Genomic DNA, 16,165 nt, shown 5'->3' with positions numbered 1-16,165 from the left:
TCTTTTAACCAAAGAGAAAAATGCAGTGTCTGTGTAGCACAGCCACAATGCAGATCGACAGCAAGTCACAACAGTCTCCCATATTCAAAGACACTGCTATGAGAAACTCCGTCACTGTAAAATCGTAGATCAAATGCAGCTGAAGCACATAAATTCACACTCAGAAAAATTCAAATAAATGGACACTTGAAATAGAAATAATTGAACAGATGCAAAGGCCTTATCTCGGTAATGGTACAGAAAAACTGTTTGTGGTCTCTGTGTGTAAGTGTTTAGTCACTGAATACAATAATAGCACTGTGTTTTCTGCATCTGTCTCCGTCTTCTCCTGATGAGCAGCAGAAGTGTGGTTATTGTAGCTCTTAGCTCAGTGTCAATCACACACTCCCTTCCCCCACACGCTTTCAAACACAGACCTCCAAACCTCAATCTCGCTCTCTGTACAATCACCTACATTCTTCATTGACAACCTTCAACAACACCATGCAAAATGTACTTTTCGCCATTCCAGTGGCTGGGGAACATCTGCATCATTTAATATATGCACTATCATTTTAAAAATACTGTATTTAATAAAATGAATTTTTTTTATAGCTAAGTGCTATTCTTTTAAATTTTCTATTTACTAAAGAATCCTGAAAAAAACTATTGTAACAGTTATTTTCACAAAAAAATATTAAGCAGCACAACATAAGAAATGTTTCTTGAGCAGCAAAGCGGCATATTAGAATGATTTCTGAAGGATCATGTGACACTAAAGACTAGAGTAATGATTCTGAAAATTCAGCTTTCATCACAGTAATACATTTGATTTAAAAATATTTGAAAATAGGCAAGACCTAAATTAAACGGTTATAATATTTCACAGTGTAACTGTATTTTTGATCAATGCACGCTTGGGGAGCATACATGCTTCAATGAACTTGTCTTGTCAGTGTTTGTTACAAGTGTCACCTAGATCTGATGTACTTGAAGGAATTACTATAAATAGAAATGTTATATCAGCACTCTATACTGACACCTATTGGTGTGGGCACAGCAGAAAACAACAACAACAAACAACAGTATTCTGTTTCCAATGCTAAAGCAGAAATGCATTTATCACCCATGATTACTTTACTAAAAAAAATACAAGATAACTGAGTATATTCGGCAGATCATGTGATGTCAACATGGCAGGCATGTAGAGTGATGTAGAATAATGTTATGTCACTTGAGCCGTTGATTTTTTTCAAAGGAGTCATGAACTGCCTCTGCTTTTATTTTGAACTGTTTTCTGAGGTCCACTTATAATGTTACAAGATTTTTACATTAAACATAGGTCAAAAGTAGTAGGTTATTTTCTAGCCTGTTTTTGAACCTCTCATCTGAGCGCTCTGTTTGAATAGGCGTGGAGGAGTGTGGACTCGGAAGTAAACACCCACTGTTATGACTGGCTTACACTTTGACACACCACCGTTTTGCTGAGGATTTCTAAATTGCCTAAAATAACCATGTTTTAGCTGTTTGAACTGCATGGATTGATCGTTGTATGACATCACAGTACCGTGAGGATAGAGAGCCGGGGTTTTGAATCGCTGTCGCTGTGCTTTGATTGTTATTTTAGGCAATTTAGAAATCCTGGGCAGAACATGGAAGTGGAAATGGGAAGTGGCACATCTGGTCACCTTATTAAATATAAAGTTAATCCACTCTTTCAAACATTGAAATCAAAAAGAAAACCAATGCAAAGACTGCACTGCACAGTGTCTTGTTTTCTTCGGCTAATCTTTATCCTAGACCTGCGCATTCGCCTCTCTCGTAAACACTACAAGCTCGAATGGGTGGGCGGGGCTAAACAGGCAGCGCTGTAGAAGCAGGCGTTGATCTTCTGTGGAGGTGGTGTTTAGACACAATAATTACGTTTTGGCATATTGGCTTCAATATAAACTGTTTTTAGACTGTGTTTAAACTTGTACATTTTTTTTTTATAAAATACTTATACCAGTTGCACAGTTTAAATTGTGAAGTGCATGCACTAAAAAGTTGACAGAATGTACTTTCTGTACTTGTTTTGCACTGCTTCAGTTACATACAGGCCTACATGTGTTCATTTAATAAAAAGCAGTAAGTGATCGTGATCCCCTTGTCTAGAACTGCTTAAATTAGCTGTCTAATCTAAATTGTTTTTGATTTTTTTTTTTTTAATGGGCCAAAGAAAATCATGTTTTTTTTTATTATTTAAATGCAAATGCAAACATATAGAGATATATATCGAATATCATAAAAATTTTGACAATATCGAGATATAATTTTTTTTTAATATTTTGCCCAGCTAATAATTCTGTAACTAAAAACTAATTCTGTGTCAACTTAAAGTTAAGATGATCAGTAACACAGACAGACATACACACAAAAACACACCTAAATACACAAACATACACGCAGCTCCAAACAAAGACATCTTAGAACAAACCACGTCATGCATCATAGGCGTGGACCAATTGTTCTGTATGACTCAAACATCACACAATAGCTTTAGCTTCACCATGGAGCTCCAATGCCCTGTGTGACATTCCACGATCATTGAGCTCGTAGAGGCGCACATGAACACACCCTCTTCACCATAGTTGCCCTTCACAAAGACAGCAAATGACTCACACACAGACTTGACTGAAGAGCTGACATGGTAATTTAGGGTGAACAATTATTCAGTCAATCTAGGCATAAAATGGTCAATCACTGGAATAATTGGAGGAAGAATTGCATTACATGTCTGCTCTGTTGCACAAATGTTACATTGCATTAAGTGGTTTGAGAAAACAAGGAGGGACAATATTGCATAAACATAAGTACTGTAATGGCTTACCTGGTAAGACCAAAAGAGCATGAGGGCTAGCATGGCACATGGGTCCATAGAATGAGAAAACAGATTATTCATATTCAGAGACCCTGATAAAATGTCACTCTCAGGAGCCAGCTATGTTTACATGTACATTAGTTAGTATAAAGTAGGATTATTAGCATATATTCTCAAATAAAAAAAATCTTATGACAGCAATGACTTAACCATGACCATAGCTTTTCAAGGGCAGGTCTACTTGTTCCAAGTTGGAAAAGTTATTTCAAATGCAATTAATTATCACTCAGAAAACAGAAAGCACAAGCTTTTTTATCAGGTTGTTATACTGGAGCACTGAATATAAAGGTAGAATACAAAATGTACCCAAGGACACCGTAAAAAAGATTTTTAAAACTTGTATTATTGCAGAATTTCAGTCTTTGAAAAAACATTCTTGAAAAAAATGTAATTGTTACTTGACATTTCTTTGTACTCAGATGTCAAATTTACAAGCAATTTCTGAGTGCAAAATAGTTTCTACACCAATAGTTTTTTCAGTGTGTCAAGAAGTTGAACAGTCGACAATCAAATTTTCCCTGATATTTTGAGATAATAGCTAAAATGTACAAAAACATTTTTTTATATAATGTTCTGATCTCAAAACCTCCAAATTCATCATGAAATTCAGGGCTCGACAGGTGGATTTTGTGAAGGGGCAAGTGAGAGAGAATATGAATGAATCAGCCGTTTGAACGAATCAGTTGAATCAATGATTCACTCATTAAGACAGTGACTTTCCACCACCTACTGGTGGTTTAATTTCATATTTAAAATATAATTGCATTTTTTCCAACATTTCATATTTGTATGTCAAAAAAGTAAAACATTAATCTAATAACATTATTTATGCATTTGGGCAGATTCTTTCATCAATTACTCACACTCAAATTGTTCCAAACCTGTATGGATTTCTTTCTTCTGTTAAGTGCACAAGAAGATATGTTAAATAATGTTGATACTTGATGGTGGCCCTTGACTTTCATGGTATGGTATAAGTCAGTGGCTGCCGTCACGTTTGAGTAAATGAAGACAGAATTGGGGTTAGGGTAGTCTCGCGTAGCCAGACCTTCAGACTGAAGTTCTGGAATTCATGGTTGGTTTTATTGGCCAAGACCCGTCCATGAGGCCATTTGACCAACATGTCAAACAACCAATCACAATTTGTTTAGTTTATCGTCACGTTTCGAGGTGTGGCAATGTCGCCACAATAACAGACCAATCCAATGAAAACTAATATGTCCTCTTCTTATCCAGATCTATATGCTGTGTTCTGGTAATGTGTGAACTTCACATTATTCGAAGCACACTTGCTGTCCATTAATCACAAAAAGCTTTTTGATAAAGTATCAGCTTTAAAATTATGCCAAATTCATAACGTAAATCTTTTTTTTTTTTTTTTTGAGCCCTGAAACATGCTAAATAAAATCTACCACAACAATGGGGACAACCACAGTCATAAAAAACACACACACACACACACGCACACACACACACACGCACACACACACACACACACACACACACACACACATACACATACACATACACATACACATACACATACACACACACACACACAAAATATATATTAGGCTATGACACAGAAAATAAAATTAGGTTAATAAACATATTAGAGGGCAGAAAAAGAATCTGCTAAGAACTAAGAGCAGCTGCAGTGAATTTAAATTAGTATGTAAAGTAAAACCCAACAAACAGCAGCAGCCAAGCAGAGACGGATGGAAACAGGAAAACATAAGTACAGGTCCGTTATGATTGTCATGGCTGAGGAGCCGCAGCTGCTCTGAAGCAAAGTTATCATCTCTCTATTGGACACACACGAAATGTTCAAAACACATGCAGGGTTAGCCCAGCCTTCAGACTCTGGTGCTGTTTGAAATGATGACGTGGAGTCAGCCAGCAGCTATAAAAGTGTGACAAAGCCAAAACACTTAAACACAGATCCAGAAAGGAAAAGAGAGATAGAGCGAGTAAAAGAGGCTGCAGAGGGTGGCTAATGGCTTTCTCTCTGGCTCTCTTGGGCATGTGTAGCCTACTGCATAACGTCTTGTTTGTCCTGATGAAAATACAACAGCAGCCCTATCAGTTAAACATTCACATTTCACATGACCGATCTAACACACCCGTAAATATGTTTTTTTTGACGTCATAAAAAAAAGACTAAAGTGCAGCTCTTAAAATAAAAATGATGTCCACTACTTATTTATACAATGGCAAATCCAACTAGTTTTAAGTTACATGGAGAAATCTGTTAATATGTCCTTAATGACGCAGAATCCAGTGGAAGTATGTGGCTGTCTTCTGCTCATGGGTGCCAAATTCTGGAAAATTGGGCGGCAGTCACCCAAGCTGTAAATGCCATTGGACTAATTACTCTGCAGGCGCAAGACACCAGCAGAAAGGCCTAAATACTAATATATACTTGTAATAATGTCTATATTACTATCTATTGCCTCAGAGTCAGAACACACTGATTTTCAATGGCCAACAAAAGAGAAAGACACCTTTTCCCCCACAGAATGGTGCAGTATAGACAACTACCAACATGGGCTTAACCAGCCAATACTTAAACCTGGAGAGATCATATGCATTTCCAGGTAATCTCGGTTTGGACTGTAATTATTGACTGTAATATCTACCAAACTAGCCTGACTCCAAAAAGTATAGTAATTGTTAAGCTGGGACCTCAAGCAAATAACAGTCTACTCAGATGTTCACAGCTGTCAGATTGTGTAGAAGAGCAGGGCTGTAACTACCATAGACGTAATGTAACTGTGTCTCTTAACTGTGCTTGTCAATGTCAAAATGCCTGGATGGCCAATCAAATCAAAGAAGGTGGCTTCACTGTTTACAGAAGCAAAGCATGAATTCCAATGTGAGGCTTCAGTTCTAAAAGTAAATGTGAGGTTAGATTATCTAAACATTTAATTTGACAACTGTTTTAGGATAGAAATGTTAAACAACCAATAGTAATAAATCCAGTTACCCCATATACCCCAAATATTTTTTGAGTGTGAAATTTAGCAGTTTTGAACCGAAAATATAGACTGTTGTTTACAACTCATGAATTAAGTGATGAGAGAAGATTAACGGCATATTAGGCCGAATCATGAGGTCACGATTACCTCATCAGGCCTTGCTGATGTTACAGTGGTTAAGAAGTTTTGCTCTCACAGATTTTGTGACTTTGTTAACATCTGGAATGGAGCATGACATCACATTCCAAAACAAATGGATACATGAAAGGGTTAAAGGGATAGTCCGTCCAGAAATAAAAATGCTGTCATCAGTTACTCACCCTCATGCCATTCCAAACTTATATCACTTTCTTTTTTTTGTGGAACATAAAAGATGATATTTTGAAGAATGATGGCAATCAAACGGTTTCAGTTCCCTTTAACATCTATTTTAGTTTATATAACTGAAATCAATAGGAACTGAAACTCTCTGGTTACCAGTATTCTTCAGTTTATATTATTTTATGTTTCGCAGAAGACGGAAAGTCATACAGGTTTGGAATGACATGAGAAGGCATAAATGAAGACTAGAACTATCTCTTTAAGCTATAAAGCTCCAGTTTAACGCCAGCTACATAGCCAACTGCAATGACATCACTGTCAAAGAATTATCACCATATCCACTTCTTTTGGACAAAAAGTAAATAATTCGAAAAATGAATAGGCTAAACACAACATCAGCATGGGATCCACACACCTTTTTTTCTCAGCTGTTAGCAAAACCACAGTCTATTCATTAAACAGAGTCAAACAAACTCTCCTCCCTACCAAAACATGTAATCACTGTCCTTAATCATTAGTAAGCCAGGCAAGAGCCACATACTTAATCTCTTAAACTGTGATTCATGACACACCAAAATGAAAGACCATAACAGCTCATGCAAACATATTTTCCTTTGGTTGGTCCAAAATGTCCACAAAAAATACACTGTGACAAATGACAAAAAGGAAATGAGCATAATCCATGACAGTTTGATGCATGTTTTAGCTTTAATATCGAGACACTGAAAATAAAATGAAGCCATAACAGGCCATTCAGGTCTTTCAAGAAGCTAGAAGACCAAAAAGGCCTAAATTAGCAATAACCGTTGTTTCAACGAATGTAATGCAATCTCAGTAGGCTACTAGTGTATAATAAAGGCTTCAGTCTGGACTCAGCTAACCCTCATGCAAAAGTACCACCAGGGGGATGCCAGCTCTTACTATAGGTGTTACGAATCCATTATTAGCAACATATTACTTTTGCTTTTAATTTAGTTATTTTTTTGTGCAAAAATAAAAAAATAAGCTATTTTGGTTGTGCAGCGTTATGAAATTAAATTCAAAAGCCATTGCAAAGGAGGAAGGCTACGTTGTATTCAAAGAACAGTTGTATTTAAACGCACAGTGTATTTTGGTGCCTTAAATTAGGTCATAATCACATCTGTTTCCGTGTAAAATAATAAGGGTGTGGATGATGATTTTTCCCCGTGGCAACTCGCCGATGGGCAAGCAGGCAAAGAGAGATGGTCCAGAGAGATGGGAGCATGAGAGCGATGCGCTGGAATTTCCCCGCTTTTTCCTAGACTGCCTCTAATCCCGATTAGCATGGTAAAACAAACGTTGTACACAAATGGATGGGTGCACACATAATGGTCCAGCGACCACACACTGTTAGTGATGGAAAATGCATAGAGCAAAGCCCACCTGAATTTGTCTCTCATTACCCAAGCGCCTCCTGCGATCTTGCCATATTAAAGATGATCGGTCACAAAACCGCCAGCTATCGGCAATCCTTTTCTGTACGAAGCCGCTGGACCACTACGGTAAGTCGGGAAATGAATACGGAACCATTTTGGACATAGTGGATGTGGATGCTCATTTAGAGGAAAATATGAGTCGTCAGGGCGAGCTTCCTCAAGGAGAGCTGCGGTCGACGCCTACAAGAGAAAATCCCGCCCAGGTCCCGTCTGCTAGTTTGACCGTAATTTAATAGAAATGCCGGAATACATAATCATAAACTGTTCAATTATAATAAATACACGTGGAAATCAATTCATATTTGGCTATGTTTACCGATTATTTGACCCTTTCGTTCAAAATGAACCATAGTGCAATGTTCTAACGTCAGCGGATCTCTTGTGATTGACAAGCATTCGACCAATAGGATGATACACTAGAGGAACGCTCAAGATTGACAGCTCATTCCACCAATCGGTTATTTTTCTTAATCTCCGCCACAGTGGGTAGCGGGCAGGTGATGTTGCGGTGTTGATTGGAGTAATTAAAAAATTGTAACAAATTTGATTTTTTTTGTCTGGCTTACCTTCTGAAGACAGTGATAGCCGAAATTATTACACTATTTTCACCAGCTAAAAAAAAAGAAGAAGAAGAAAAAAAAAGAAGTGTGTCAGTAGGAAATATTAGTTCACATTTCCGAACATTAATTTCGACATTAATTGTAATAATACAGTGAGCTTTTTGTTGGCACGAGGAGTCTGAAGCATCTGGAGACTTTGCCACAGTTCCTCTATCCATCTTTTACGTGAGCATGTTTGTTTTCTGTGATACTTATTTTAATACTGAGGATTTCATAATTTACACATGCTGAAAAAATCAAGCTGACAATTTTACATTGACATTTTATCATCGTAGTCCTAAAATCAGAACGCATATAGTGACATCGTGTGGACACATTAGTATAAAGGCTGACGACTGGTATTTGAACAGGCCCACAACATTGACGCGGTTATCTGTTACCCAATCGCAAGCATGCTCTGTGTCTCATCCATTATTGACGTTGAATACAGCCAATAGGAAAGCTTAGTTTTTATTTCCGGGGAGCGCTCTAAACTTAAGGCCTAATCCGCACGATTCGCAAGAGCCGACGTTCATTACCAACATCGAAAGGTAATTTGTTTCGTTTGTACCTTTAATAACTCTGATTTGTTACATGTGTTATAGTCAATAGTACTCACTTCTGGTTTTAACTTCCTTTTAGTAATAAACCTTAAGTGTTTTAAAAAATAACACAGTTGTAGACTCCTCGCGTTTCTCTACGTTAGCCGCGCAGCCTGAAAGGCTCAAAGCCGACATGCAAAAACGAAAGCGAACAGAGTCGTATTTCATTCTTCACGTGTATCACAAGACTTCATAGTCATATATATTATAGGTACTTTTGAAAAAAAAAAACGTTTTGGAACGCTCGTTTAGATCAGGAGATCGGTTTCGATGAGACAGCGGATGCGGCTCTATTGTCTGAATGGTAACATTACTAAACTGGCTAAATCAATCGAAGCTTGTTTTACATCTATCGCAACTTGTATTATGTAGGTTTTTGCCCTACAGAGACCAATATTTTAAAAAGAGCAATATAAGTGATAATTTATGGATAACTTCGAGCAGTTTGGATAAAGCTTCATAATTTAATTTCCATTCATTAGTTAACGCTCATGCTGCAAAACATTGAACAGCATTTTTTTGTCCTGTAAATTTTTCTCAGTGTAAATGATTTTATATTTGCCTAATTACTGTAGATCATGTTTATATATTGATCAGTATCTTTGACGTAACTTTTATTTCTTTTTCTTTTGTTTTTAAATTATTTTATTTTACATATTTATGTTTCCCTAATCAGTAGAAGTTACCATGGCAGAGACCGATGTTGATAATGAGCTGTTGGACTATGAGGAAGACGAGGAGCCACAGACTGCCGTGGACAGTGCAGTCCCAGCAGGCAAGAAGGAGGTGAAAGGCTCCTACGTCTCCATCCACAGCTCCGGCTTCCGAGATTTCCTCCTGAAGCCGGAGCTGCTCCGTGCGATCGTCGACTGTGGCTTTGAGCATCCTTCTGAGGGTGAGGATTTATGTGACGTCTTTAAGAGTTTTAGAGTACACTGCTGTGTAAAAATCGGTCTAGTATGTCTATAATATGAGTAGCAGTGTATAGAGTTATTTAAAAGGGCTTTGTGAGCATGTATGGCCTCCATATTCAGTTACATCAAGAACATCCAAGTACCGAGTTCTTTTAAACTTAAATCCAGATTAAGGTGCAAACACAAATGTATTGATCCCGATGGGAAATCATGTTCACAATGTCTTGGTTTCATTGCAATTGTGTTAACATAATGTTATGTTTAGTATTAAAATGTATGTTCTTTCTTCAGTCCAGCATGAGTGCATTCCACAAGCCATCTTGGGTATGGATATCCTGTGCCAGGCGAAATCTGGAATGGGAAAAACTGCCGTGTTTGTGCTTGCCACACTTCAGCAGATTGAGCCAGTGGATGGGCAGGTGTGTGTTCATAAAGCTGGATCTTGGAAACTCAATATTAGGGTTTTCCTTTCTATTTGTATAAACCAAAATGACATGAGCTTTGCTAGCTTGTAAACTAACAGTCAAAAGTTTTGAAGTCATTAAATTAATTTAAACGCAAGTACAGTACAATTAAAATAAAAATAATATTGTGAAAAACTCATTTATTCCTGTGATGGCAAAGAAAAATTTTCAGCAGCCATTTCTCAAGTCTTCAGTGTCAAATGATCCTTTAGAAATCATTTTGTTCGTCTGATTCGGTGCTTAATTATTATTGGTACTCATTATTGTTATTGTTTATCATTTATAATTATAGTTATATGGTTATGCAAACCAGTAAACCTAGAATGTTTTAGGATTTTATAACATTTTCAGACTTGGTTTGACACTGATCTCCAAAACAGTTCTGTTCAGCATTAAATCGTCACACTTGAAGAACTTGAATAACCAGCAGTGGTTTCTTATGCTGTTGCAGACTTCTACTTTGGATAAAGACTATTATGAGATCTTGTTGTAGTTATGTATGTTAAGTTAACAAATTTTCAGCCGTTTTATCATTTTCTTCTCTGCAGGTTTCGGTGTTGGTTATGTGCCACACACGTGAACTGGCCTTTCAGATCAGTAAAGAGTATGAGCGCTTCTCCAAGTACATGTCCAGCGTTAAGTGTGCGGTCTTCTTCGGTGGTTTGTCCATAAAGAAGGATGAGGAAGTGTTAAAGAAGAGTTGCCCTCACATTGTAGTGGGAACACCAGGAAGAATCCTTGCCCTCATTCGCAACAAGACCTTGAACCTCAAAAATGTCAAACACTTTGTGTTGGATGAATGCGACAAGATGCTGGAGCAGCTAGGTGCGTTTGATTTTATCATGCATGAACCAGTTTACAGAGCTGGATTTTTTCCCCATTCACCAGAGGAGTAATTGTGTGTGATTTGCATATTAGATATGAGACGGGATGTCCAGGAGATTTTCAGACTGACCCCCCACGAGAAGCAGTGCATGATGTTCAGCGCCACATTAAGCAAAGAGATCAGACCGGTCTGTCGCAAATTCATGCAAGATGTGAGTCATCCTTTCTTTTTTGTTTACAGTTTTAATTTGGCTCGTGCAGCTTAATCTGTGGATGTGGCTACTTCCTTCCAAAACTGTGAACGGTGTTCTGAATTCTAAAGTGTTTATTTATTTATTTTTTTTGTAGCCAATGGAGGTGTTTGTTGATGACGAGACTAAGCTTACCCTGCATGGTCTTCAGCAATACTACGTTAAACTGAAGGACAGTGAAAAGAACCGCAAGCTATTTGATCTGCTTGACGTTCTCGAGTTCAACCAGGTAATTGTTGTTTCATCACATTTTTACAGTCCTTGACCTTGAATGTCAGCTCAACGGTTTGTTTTGATGATTTGTAGGTGGTGATATTTGTCAAGTCAGTTCCACGATGCGTGGCTCTGTCTCAGCTGTTGGTTGAACAGAACTTCCCTGCTATTGCGATCCACAGGGGAATGGCTCAGGAAGAAAGGTGAGACATTTGTTAAACCTATAATCTTGAAATGGATTGGTTGGAAAAAATGCTGAAATCATTTCTCTTTCTCTTTTCATGCAGATTGTCACGGTATCAACAGTTCAAAGATTTTCAACGGCGGATCCTGGTGGCTACGAATCTGTTTGGTCGTGGGATGGATATCGAGCGTGTTAATATTGTTTTCAACTATGACATGCCCGAAGACTCAGACACGTACCTACACAGGGTATTTATGCATGTTCTACTTTTCATCAAAACTTAGAAGTGTAATGACAACTGTCCAGGGCTGGGGTTGGAAAAATGCAAAACTCTACATTGTTAAACTCTCTTATCCTCATTCCTTTCAGGTTGCTCGTGCTGGTAGGTTTGGTACAAAAGGATTGGCCGTCACCTTTGTATCAGATGAGACGGATGCAAAGATCCTGAATGATGTGCAGGACCGTTTTGAAGTCAACGTCGCGGAGTTGCCTGAGGAAATCGACATCTCCACTTACAGTAAGAAAAACGATCTATTCTGAGTGTCAGCTTGACTTATCTCTAGTTTAAAGGATTAATTTACTCCCAAATTCAAATTTCCTGATTATTTACTTGCATCCATAACGTCCAAAATGATTTTTGAGAAAAAACACATTTCAGGATTTTTCATAGGGATGCCCCCCTACTAGTTGATTAACCGTTTGCAAGAATTGTATTAGTTTGTACCAAAATTGTATTAATCGCAGAAAAAACAAAAACAAACACACAGGCAAAGTCACGCAGATCGTTAACGGCTGGTCTATGTGTAAAGGCCTGTTCACACCAAGCACGATAACTATAAAGATAACGATAAAGATATAGTTCTAAAAATCGTTCTCAATATTAAAAAAATAGCAGAGTCTACACCACAACTATAACGATAAAGGCAAAGAGAAACGATATCGTTGGAATCACTTTCAGCACGATTTTCTTTTTCTGATGAACGATAAAAACATTGCCGACCAATCAGAATCAATCCTGCTGTACTGAGCTCGAGAATTTAAAGCAGCAGACGCGCGTCCGCTTAGAATACCCAGACAATATTGTTCGCTGGTGTGGACGCTAATATCGTTATCTTTATAGTTATTGTTCTTGGTGTGCACAGGCCTTAATACTGTACATCGGGCAGGACATCCAAACGCATTCATCAATGTCAAATATGGCTTATCATCTGAAATATGTTTGTTAGCAGTGACTTTACATGGCCGCTCAGTCTGATGTTAATCAAAAAATTTGTGTGCTGTTCAAGTGTCTCTGTGGAGTCTGAAAGATGGAGGCGCAGTCACTTGCTCTAAAAGTATTCCGTCATTTTTGCTCATACAGATAAGAGTAATGCATCTTTCAAATTTGTAAAGACTGTTTATTTTTGTGCACTCACAATAATAACATTAATAACACATTGCGCTTTTGTAAAGTAATGAAAGCAACAGATTGCGCTTTCTATCGTCTCAGTCCCTGTGAAATGGGCCGTAAACGCTATAAAAAAAAATCTATAGAGAGTGAAATGTCTATTTTCAAATAAACCAATTTAAATGGAAGACCGATATTCACAAATTATATAATCTGTATTAAACATGCATTCAGGTGCATCACTACTGCAAGAGATGACGAGTCAGTGATGCCTTTTCATCCCTTAACTGAGAACAAAGAAAGCATTAGACTAGTTTATCAATGAATTATTAAACAGTTAATGCAGCCTCAATACTGTTTTATCCGGTCACATTCATAATCATTAGGTTACTTCTGACGGTGTGCCGTGACAAGCTTTATATGTGCACTTGAGCACTTTATTAGGCTCATTATTATGATTTAAATGGTTTATTTATAAACGTGCTATAAGTCGACTACTAGACAACTAGACAAATCTTTAAGAAGGGTTGAAGGTCTCTACACAATCTTGGCCAAGGAATAAGGGTCTTATTTAGCAAAATTATTCATTTTCCAATCAAAATATGTACTCTTTAACCACAAATGCTCATCTTGCACTACCTCTGCGATGCTCGTTGGCGACTTCACACATTATGTAATCATATTGGAAAAAGTCACGTGTGGTTAAGTTTTCATCTGTTTACTGTGGTACAGAAAGGTAGAGTGGGGGGGGAACTCAATCTCATTTTCTCCTCCAACTTCAAAATGTCTAACTACATTGGTTTACCTTAACTTTTTTTTTTTTGCAAAGGACTTTGCATGCTTGCTTTCTAAACACTGAGTTTGCAGCTTTGCCTACATCATGCATCGTGATTGTAATGCTTGAAGTTCAAATACATTTTTATTTATTCTAGAAAATGACTGATTGTTTTGCTAGATAAGACCCTTATTCAAAGGGTCTTATCTAGCCATTATCTAGCTCTTATTCAGCCATTTGAAGCTGCATTGAAACCTCAATTTGTATGTTCAACCCTTTGAAGAAAAATCCTGAAATGTTTTCATTAAACCTCAGTTTGTTTTTAAATGAAGACAACTAATTTAAGAAGTCTCAAGTTTTTCTAGTTTTTATTTCTAATATAAATGTACTGTTACAGCTTGCTCCCTAATGTTTTCCTCCCTTTCTTTTTCTCCAGTTGAGCAGTCCAGATGAGCCAGATGTGTGCTGAAGGGGTGGGGGCTGTGGTCCAGCTCTCCCTATTTGTGTCTCCGTGTAGTTTTCTGTGACAGCGGGAAGAGAGAACCGCCAAGTTTTATTTTCATATGATCATGCCCAAAAAGCCTCTTCTCCGTTTGTGTACTTTATTTTATTGTTCCAGGGGATTGGTTGGGAATCCTTTTTTACCTGTCAAGTGTGTTTGTTTGAGAATTAAAAACATTTTATACTAAATAAAATGTCTGTGCAGTATTTCTGAAGTGATTCAAAGGTGAAGTTTCTTCTTTTTTTTTTTTTTTTTTTTTTTTTTTTTTGCTAAAATGCATGTTTTGATGCTATCGATGGTTTCATCAGTTAACTTCTGGTCTGTGTTTGATCATCAGTCTGTCTATGGCACTGGCTACAAATGGTGATGAGTAGACTGAAGCTGGGCTACATTTATTTGTGGCACTCGCCAAAATATCAAAACTGACTGATTTTCCAAAAGGTTTTGTTGAATAAACAGGAGCATGTACCGCACTTAAAGACATTTTTTCCTGGCACTTCTTCCTGAGAGTTCTCTGTACCTTTTTTTTTTTTTTCTCTCCAAGAACTTTTCTCTTTTTTCAAAAATGTTATTCTTTTGATAACTATTGCTAGCTAACATTAGTGTGCGGTACCAAACTCGGCCACCAGGTGCCTATGTAAACAAATGCTTCTTTGAATAATTTGCAATAATAAATACAGAAGAGTCAGGTTTAGAGTGAATTTGGGTAACATTTAATGTCTGAGTGAAATAGCATGGTTAAAGATTTTGGAAACTTGTTAAGGTTTGACACATAGACTTGATAAAAACTGGTTTGACAACACCAACATGAATTTTGGTAACTGACAATTCTGCACGAAACGTGGTCGGGTAATGGATTCTGGTAACCTTTAATTGTGCCTGTCAGATTTGGTTACCCTGGTTTCTGTGTCATGAAGTCATGCAAATAGTTCATGCCAACGCTTTTTAGCAATGCCACGGCAAAAAAAAAAAAAAAAAAAAAGGTAATAAAAAAGTTTCTGTAAACCTTCTATTCTCACACTAAAATGTGTCAATCTAGCTGTAAAAATATCAATACCGTAATATAATTGAAAATGGCAAAACCATGTGCCTAATAATGATCAAATATTTAAGTGGGGACTTCTATCCATCAAAGGCTTTATGCTCATCACAAGATGGTGCCAGAGGCCTGTTCTACCCTGCTTTTGTTAAAGACAGAGAGGGAGAGGCTGTGCTGCGATATCAATCAATCAATCACCTTTATTTATATAGTGCTTTAAACAAAATACATTGCGCCAAAGCACTGAACAACATTCATTTGGAAAACAGTGTCTCAATAATGCAAAATGATAGTTAAAGGCAGTTCATCATTGAATTCATTGATGTCATCTCTGTTCAGTTGAAATAGTGTCTGTTTTAATTTGCAATCAAGTCAACGATATCGCTGTAGATGAAGTGACCCCAACTAAGCAAGCCAGAGGCGACAGCGGCAAGGAACCGAAACTCCATCGGTGACAGAATGGAGAAAAAAACCTTGGGAGAAACCAGGCTCAGTTGGGGGGCCAGTTCTCCTCTGACCAAACGAAACCAGTAGTTCAATTCGATAGCGATAGTTTACACGTACTCACTGAGGATGCAATCTGAAGTGAAGTGAAAGTGTGAAAGTGACATACAGCCAGGTATGGTGACCCATACTCAGAATTTGTGCATTTCACTGATCTAAAGTGCACACACACACACACTGTGAACACACACCCAGAGCAGTGGGCAGCCGTTTATGCTGTGGCACCCAGGGAGCAGTTGGGGGTTCAGTGC

The 16,165-nt window shown here is 37.6% G+C and overlaps 2 protein-coding genes across 4 annotated transcripts in view; one reads left to right on the top strand and one right to left on the bottom strand.

Moving 5' to 3' along the window:
• LOC127948757 (EVI5-like protein) overlaps positions 1 to 7,849 on the bottom strand; it is a 44,959-nt gene extending 37,110 nt beyond the window's left edge. The window contains exon 1 of one of the 2 annotated variants that reach the window (XM_052545436.1): positions 7,603 to 7,849. The gene's annotated coding sequence lies outside the window, so the exon portion shown is untranslated. The remainder of the gene's footprint in view (positions 1 to 7,602) is intronic. The other variant, XM_052545437.1, reaches the window with a different exon arrangement.
• A 795-nt stretch (positions 7,850 to 8,644) lies between these two features.
• On the top strand, positions 8,645 to 14,577 carry LOC127948756 (ATP-dependent RNA helicase DDX39A-like). 2 transcript variants are annotated; one of them, XM_052545435.1, is made up of 10 exons: positions 8,645 to 8,805; positions 9,536 to 9,751; positions 10,062 to 10,189; positions 10,783 to 11,059; positions 11,153 to 11,271; positions 11,408 to 11,539; positions 11,617 to 11,726; positions 11,811 to 11,955; positions 12,077 to 12,224; positions 14,306 to 14,577. In XM_052545435.1, exons 2-10 carry the CDS (start codon positions 9,544 to 9,546, stop codon positions 14,320 to 14,322), a joined length of 1,284 nt encoding a protein of 427 aa, XP_052401395.1. In that variant the 5' UTR covers positions 8,645 to 8,805; positions 9,536 to 9,543; the 3' UTR covers positions 14,323 to 14,577. The 2 variants fall into 2 exon arrangements, with proteins under 2 accessions (XP_052401395.1, XP_052401394.1); XM_052545434.1 differs by having other exon boundaries at positions 9,533 to 9,751.
• The last annotated feature ends 1,588 nt before the right edge of the window (positions 14,578 to 16,165 follow it).

This window comes from Carassius gibelio, chromosome B1 (assembly GCF_023724105.1).
Source record: "Carassius gibelio isolate Cgi1373 ecotype wild population from Czech Republic chromosome B1, carGib1.2-hapl.c, whole genome shotgun sequence".
NCBI lineage: Eukaryota > Metazoa > Chordata > Actinopteri > Cypriniformes > Cyprinidae > Carassius > Carassius gibelio.
Note: the sequence above shows the minus strand (reverse complement) of the source record. Positions and strands in the feature narration are given on the sequence as shown.

Bases quoted from the DNA above. Each gene is read 5' to 3' on its own strand.
- LOC127948756 (XM_052545435.1), top strand. From the start codon at position 9,544: ATGGCAGAGACCGATGTTGATAATGAGCTGTTGGACTATGAGGAAGAC. The intron at 10,190-10,782 runs GTGTGTGTTCAT...TCTTCTCTGCAG, and splicing joins TTGAGCCAGTGGATGGGCAG to GTTTCGGTGTTGGTTATGTG. The intron at 11,956-12,076 runs GTATTTATGCAT...CATTCCTTTCAG, and splicing joins CAGACACGTACCTACACAGG to GTTGCTCGTGCTGGTAGGTT.